The 7323-nt window shown below is 48.7% G+C and overlaps 1 protein-coding gene across 1 annotated transcript in view; it reads right to left on the bottom strand.

Annotated features, from left to right (window-relative positions):
* The window catches only part of NTN4 (netrin 4), a gene marked incomplete at its 5' end in the record, with an annotated part of 42268 nt that extends 36839 nt beyond the window's left edge, over positions 1-5429 (bottom strand). The window contains 2 exons of the mRNA XM_010145326.1: positions 4765-5104; positions 5240-5429. Coding sequence (XP_010143628.1) covers positions 4765-5104; positions 5240-5429 — 530 coding nt within the window. The remainder of the gene's footprint in view (positions 1-4764; positions 5105-5239) is intronic.
* Positions 5430-7323: the final 1894 nt, after the last annotated feature.

The following is a 7323-nucleotide window of genomic DNA, read 5'->3' as shown; positions in this document are numbered from 1 at the left end:
ATTCCTGTCTGAGCATGAAACAGAAAGAGTTCATTTCTGCATCTTGTTTACTTAGATCAGATTATGTTTGGCTGGTGAATCCAGTTCTGATTTCCCTTGCAATAATGGGGATGATGGGTTACACCCTGGAAAACAATGGAAATACTCTGGATTTGTAGCACGTTTGTATGATCCAGGCTAGAACTTGGCCTTAGCCTTTCTCTTAAAACACTGATGACATAAGGCAAGCATTTAGAGGTTTCTGCCTATGTGAGACAAACTGCTGCTATGAAACAATCAATTCACTACATTAAACATGACAAAATTCTTTAGTGACCCCTCTGCATCCCACTGATCCAAAATTATTCTCTGCCAGGGAAGGAGTTTCTTGTCCCATTCACAGGTTGCAAATCCAACCTCTCAAATTGGTAGATGCTTGAAGCTTGCTGGAAACACGACTTGCTTGGACTGAGGTTTCCTCCTCCTTCCCACTTCTCCATCACCCTCCTGGATGGGCCCCATCTAGCTGTTGAACAGTAAGAGCTTCTGAAAGCTGTGCCAGCCTGTGGGTGGATTTCTGAATGGGATGCAGCGAGTGCCTAGGGATGCCGTGGCAGGAGGCAGGCACTCCCCATCCGCCTATTCTCCTCTGTTCCCTACTGAGGAGATGCTCGGTTATTTTGTTTGGCTCCTGGCTCCCTGTGGAGAAATCATTGCTTTTCTGGCGTCTGAAAGGGTGGTTCTTCTTTGCACATGGCCAGACTTTGTCAGGTTTCTCTGGCATGAGGCTCAGCTCGGCAAAGTCTCTGAGTGCGTGCTGATGTAAGAACTCATGTTCACTTCCATTGAGAAAGCCTTTAAGACCAAACCCAGCGTATCAGTGCAGCATTCCTTACATCAGTACTGTGCCATGCAGCCTTCAACCTCTTTCCTCTACAGTTTTGCCCAGATCTGTCCTTTTCTTTCCAATCCCACCAGTGAGCTGTTGATTCTCCAGGTCATGACTTCTTCAGGGCGGAGGACTCAGATGCATCCAAAGCAGAGGGCAGCCATGCCCAGTGGTTTTGCAGCATCACAGGTACAGGACAGGCAGCAAAGAAGAGCAGAGACCTGCCAAATCCCTGTTGAGGTGATTTTACCCATCAGTAAACCTGCCAAGGGTCACACATGGCATGTGATATTAACTCTTCTGGCTGCCACCACCATGGTGGCACCCAGCTTCGGTGACCACAACACAATGCCACCCTCTGAGCAGAGATCTCTCACCCAGTACTTTCCACCACCCCGGTCCCACCATGCAAAGGGAAGCCCAGAGCCGCTCTATGACGGAAGACAAAAGGCATCTCCCAGAGCCATTTCAGCAGCTCTTATTTCTCCACCAGCTCTGAGCTCTGGATCTTTGAAATGAACCCAGAGACCTAGCAATTTGTTTTATGTGCTGTCATAAATCTCCTCAAGGTCAACATCGTGGTAAGTTGTGATGAGGGAGGATTTTTGTCCTAAGAGTTGAACCAGCCATCTAAGGAATGACTCATGATGATGAGGGCAGGAGAAATGCAAAAAGCCTGATCATTCTTTTCAATAAGGACTGAAGCAGGTACACCTTTGCTCCAAATTAACATGGGTGATTTATTAAAAAGAGGCCGTAAGCCCCTGAGCTTCTGCATGCTGCTGCCTTGAAACAGGGCTTGCAGGCACATAATGATCAGCAGAAATGCAGGCGGATCAGCACTGCCTGCTCTTTGCAGAGGGCTACAGACAGAAACCACCCGTCCAGCTAGCCACAGGGCTGTGCCGAGCACCAGGGCTCTTTGGGGTGATCCGTCATCTCTTGAGGCCTCCCCTTAGCTTTGCAAATTCAGGGGGACGGGTGGCAGTGACCGGGCTGCTAGAAGCGTGCAGAGACCCCACCATCACGCAAAACCCTGCAAGCCCTGAGTCTGTGTCTAGAAACGCGCAAGTGGCATTGAAATGTTTAAAGCGGTATGCAGACAGCGTGATACACAGTCTGGATCACAGGTCACAGACGTTACATCGCAGCTAAAACTCTCTAAAGCGTTTAACTAGAAATCCAGTAGCACTCACAGAATTCATGTTTGTGCTTTAAAGAAAACAGCGGCAACTGAGTTGCAATTAAATTCCTTTCAGAACTGGGCATTTCAGATGACTACATCTTTGAAACCACTGTTAAAGTGAAATTACCATTTCCATATGTCTGAAATTAGGTGCTACCAGAAGTGGGAGTAAAGCACAACATAACTGCTAACAGAACACAGAATTCTGGTGTTTCTTTGGGTGAGATACATGTTGCTATTGGCAGTTACAAGTAATTGCTGGAATGTAGCACGCTGTAATAAATTAAATGTGATATTTGCCAAGCATGCAAGCTTGCCATCTGGTCACCAGAGAGCTGCTGTTATTACTTTGCAGGTAAAAAGTGGTGTTTAAGCGCAGGGAACTGAAGTGTGCCATACAAATAAAATCTTACAAGCTCCAGCCCTTTGGACTCAACACTTGTTTAAAACCTGGAACAACTAAATGATTTTGACTTTTATAGCTCATTTGCAATAACACAGACTAAAGCGATGCCAAAAGAAGAGATTCTGCAGGAGCAAGCTTGGTAAATAGCCTGTTCTTGCAGCATGCTACTGCAGATGCATCAAACACCACCAAATTCCTTTTCTTCTTGAGATAGGCATTGGTTTCTATGCACAAGACCTTGATCCTACTGTCTCCACGCTCTGCACCAGCCTGTAGAGGAGCCAGCCCAAGGCCAGGGTTTACACAGGTTCTTGCCAGGCACAACCCCCATTGTGGCATGCAGGTTCCTCTCTGGGGTGACCGCAGTGAAAACCGCACAGGGGTGCTGGCAACTCTGCCAGCATGAACGAGACAAATGGGTTTCTCTCCCTGAGAACGATCCCTGGATCCCTGAAAAGGGAGCACACAAGCCAGAGTACCCCAGGCATCTCACGGGCTGGCCTGAGAGCTACAGTTTCAGTCTCAGCTCTTTATCAAAGGCTGGCATAGCCTTATGACTGAGGTAGTAGGACACCAGAGGCTGGCAGAGTGCTGGCGGCCTGGAAAATTCCCAGTGGGGTACATCCATTCTTTCTTTTGTAGGTCCCACTCTGTAGTTAGCCCTGATTCAGAACCACAGAATGATTTCTGTTGGGAGAGACCTTCAAAGCTCACCTAGTCCAACGCCCCTGCCACAGGCAGGGGCATCTCCCACTAGAACAGGTTGCTCAAAGTGCCATCCAACCTGACCTTGAATGGTTCCAGGGATAGGGCATCCATGGCTGTTCCAGTGTCTCGCCACCCTCATCATAGAAAGGGTCATCCTTATATCCAACCTAAATCAATTTCAGTGTAAAACCATTGCCCCTTGTCCTGTCAGAACAGGCCCTGGTGACAAGATTTTCTCCATCTTTCTTGTAAGCCCCCTTTATATGTTTCACTGTGAAAGGAAGTTCAGGCAGCTTTTTGGGGTCGTGAGCAAAGGGAGGCAGAGGAGAGGAAGATGGCACTTTCTCTTGCCAGTCATCTGATTCAAACTTATTGCTGCACTGATGAAATAACCATCCTGGGTCTGTCTGGCAGGACTGGAGATACTTGTTTCTGAGCTGACAAGGGCACAGAGCAGCTTCTCCTAGAGCAGGATATTGGCTGCCTCCCGAATACAGCTAAGAGATGCGCTTTGGTTGACAAACAGCTCCCGGATGCAGGGTGGCTTCCCAGCCAGAGCATGGCTGGTGACCCCAAATGATTGAACAAGTGATTTTTCTTAGATGCGAATGCTGGTCTCCAAGGACTGGGCTTTCCCCTCAAAACCAGTTCTTAGCAGAAACTACAATGACGTAACTGACCCCTGATTCACTAATCAGATTTGCTCTTTTCACTGCATTTTGTCTGAGGGAAATTTTGATTAAACTTCCACACGAGCTCTTCATATTGGGCCACTAGAGGGAGCAGCCTTTAAAGTTCAGAACCCGTCACTGGGGATGACTCCCCACAAGTGGGGACCCTGGAAGGCAGCCCCACAGCCGTGGCTCCCGGCGGGGGGGATTCTCCAGCACCACGGAACAGGATCGCACACCAAAGGGAAGAGTATTACTTGTAGCACTTTCAAGTACATAATTTATTATCTGTTGTTTCTGATACTGAAACGAATCTTTTTCACAACCATTTTTCACATCTATTTTTTCTTTCCGCCAGCATAGGTTTTCTTCATTTTTTTCATGCTTATTTCACATGACAATAAGTGTGTACAGAGCAAAAAAGATGAGGTATAAGGTTTCTTAATTACTTGGATAATGCGGCTTATGGGAATGGTACTTCAGTGTGGTCAGTCACTATTTAAAGAGAATCTGGTGACCATTAATTTTAACACAGTTGCATTTTGGTCAAAGACAGACCGATATGCATCACCCCAAAGCCACATGACAGCAAGGACGGGAGAAGACTGTCAAAAGCAACATTGCCTTTGGCCTTCCCGAGGAATCGGCAGCATCTACCTTATTTGCAATTGTGCAGGGGGTTTTGTCGGGTGAGGAGAAAAGAGTTTTTCAGAAAACAGAGGGATTATGAGCTCAGCAAAGCAAGGTGCAAAGCGATGCCTATGTCATCTAGGAATGAACTGTGTTAATTTGCCCCGGGAAATAAATGCAATGACAAGGGATTCTGGTGCAGTAAAATTAAGAAGCATAAACGCCAGAGCAGAGAATGCAGAGGAAGAAGGAGGCTGGAGCGAGGGCTTTCTCTTCCTGACACCAGCAGACCTACCTCTCCTCCAGTGCAGGGGAATGGACTCGAATATCTGGAAGTGCAAATGGCTCCTCTCTGCCTCACATCATCCTGCAGCCCAAAGGTGGCCGAGCAGTTAGCAGCAAAGTATTTGTAAGGCTTCCATGTCTCTCCAAAATCCTGGGAGCGCTCCAGCACCATGGCAGCTGGCCGAGGCGACTTGAAGACCAAAATCAGGTGAGTGAAGTAGAAGGTGGCTTCCAGGTCCAGGCGGATGGTCTCGTGGGGAGCATCCTGGGCTGACTGCCACCACGTGCGGGGCAGGCGGAAGGGAGAGTCGGCCATGGCAGAGGCGGGGTGGGCCAGCCCCGCGTGGGACCTGCTGCATCGGCCGCAGACGAGGCGCTTACAGCGGTGCTGGGCGTCCTCAGCGTAGGTGCAGAAGGGCTCGGCAGCATGGCGCCCACAGGCTGTCTCCGTCCGCGAGTCGGGGCGGGCCAGCCCCGCGGGGGACCTGCTGCATCGGCCGCAGACGAGGCGCTTACAGCGGTGCTGGGCGTCCTCAGCGTAGGTGCAGAAGGGCTCGGCAGCATGGCGCCCACAGGCTGTCTCCGTCCGCAGCGCCCGCCCATGTGCCAGGTTGCCCATCCGGGGGTTGCAGGCCTTTTCACAGGGGCTGCTTGCTCCTGCCGTGCCACCCAGACCTGCAAGACAGAGAGCACGGGGCTGAAGCCAGCTCCCAAGGTGGCTGCATCCCATCCCACTGGAAGTAGACGTGTCCTGAGACACACTTTTCGGGGATGCTGCCCCTGCCAAGACCATGTGCCACTGAGCCCTGGAGGGGCTGAGGGAGAGCATGGCACTGCTGTTCAGCTCTCCCCTCTACGGAGCTCAGTGTGTCTGTAACAGTAAAACAAATCAAAAAACCCTCAGGGATTCCCTGCACTTAGGAAAATCCCTGCCAAGAGTTGCAGAGCAGAGCAGGCAGCAGACAGGAGAGATGACTCCACCTCACCCTCCCACTCTGAGGAACCCAGAGCAGGGCTGAGGCTTCAAGAGCAATGGTCATGGCCACGCCAGCCCTGCCCCAAGGCCTCCAGTGGGATCCAGGTAGTCCTGGGGAAGGGGAGAAAAGCACAAGAAAGATGGGCTGCCACTGACACTGGGGCAGCCAAGGCAGCGTGCTGGCAGGAGGCCAGGAGGTGGCTGGAGGGGACAGCATTGCTGCACCCATCTCACTGTGCTGCAGATCGGGTGTTGGGGGTGCAAGAGCTGGTAGAGGCATGTCCTGCCACCAATGACCTCTAATCCCTTTTCCCACTGCTCCATTCCTACCCTGTATCTCCCCACATTTGCAAACTGCTGCCTAAATCAGGGTTGAATCTAAGCACCGCTTAAGCTTGAGAAGGTTGTCACTGATGAGTGTAAAGGCGAGGGGGAAAAAAAAATAATCCTTGGTTGAAATGATGCTGGCAAACTGCCTTGCAGCTGAGGCTCTGTGGTTTTTGTTCGAGTTTCTCTGGAAGGCTTGTTGATTTAAAAATCCACAGTTAAAGTGTCAAAGAAAAATAAAATTGCCATGGGGTTTGGTGTGAAACCATCTGCAATGTAACATCCTGCTGCAGGAGTGTTTGATTAGGGGCTCTCCACCTCTTTATTAATAAATGTAACAGTAGGTTAAGGCTGTAACTAATGAACCAGAACTGTTTAACTTAAAAAAGAAAAGTCCAATGCCTTGGATGTGGGCAGGCCAAACCATCTGAGGTGCATAATGTCTTCATCACCAATCCAGTTATACACAGTCAGCTTTGTGAGCCAATTATTATGGCTTCTTCTCGTCATTTTTCTTATGTCCAAAGGTCGTCTGCATTCAGCATCCAATAAATCCTTTATTTGGGGTTTATTCAGCTTTTGGCTGCAGTGTCATAGTGGCAGTTAAGCTATATTACACACAAACAGACTAAGCCTTCATAGCCTGACAGCTTCCCCACTCCCACTCCTCAAGAAACACCCTTGAAAGAAAACATTTCTACCACCAAAGGTCTATACAGGTTTTCTATACCAATTATTCAGAACAGATGTGGACCACTGCTTGTTAAGCACTCATTACAAAGCTCTTATGAATCCAGTCTCTGGATTTCATCGGGTAAGCAGTCTTGGAAAATTTTTAGAGAATGAGAAACGCTCAGACAAGTTAGCTTCCTACAGGGACCTGGTAAAATTGTGTCTGAGATGATCTATATTAACGGCATAGACTACATTTACTCTAGAAAAGTAAACAAATATGACTGTAAAATTGATGTAGTATCACTTACATCTCCTGAACATCCTTTTCAAAGGGTTGTATAAACATTAACTAACCTACACAGCTCTCCTGAGGGGTAGGTAAGTAAGTGCTATTATCATATTATCGGCTAGGCTTGCCACAAGTTGGCCTAATTTATGTCTTTGGCTGCTTTCCTGGATTCTTTGGCTACATGTAACACAGCGCAGCTAACTGCTAAACAAATACACGAACATTTACTGCGGTTCCCTCAGTTGAAGGATTGCAAAGTGGATTTGGAAAGAGGTAAAAAGAGCAGGGCTCAGTCAGCACCT

This window comes from Buceros rhinoceros, unplaced genomic scaffold, assembly GCF_000710305.1.
Source record: "Buceros rhinoceros silvestris isolate BGI_N320 unplaced genomic scaffold, ASM71030v1 scaffold9341, whole genome shotgun sequence".
Classification (NCBI taxonomy): Eukaryota; Metazoa; Chordata; class Aves; order Bucerotiformes; family Bucerotidae; genus Buceros; species Buceros rhinoceros.
Note: the sequence above shows the minus strand (reverse complement) of the source record. Positions and strands in the feature narration are given on the sequence as shown.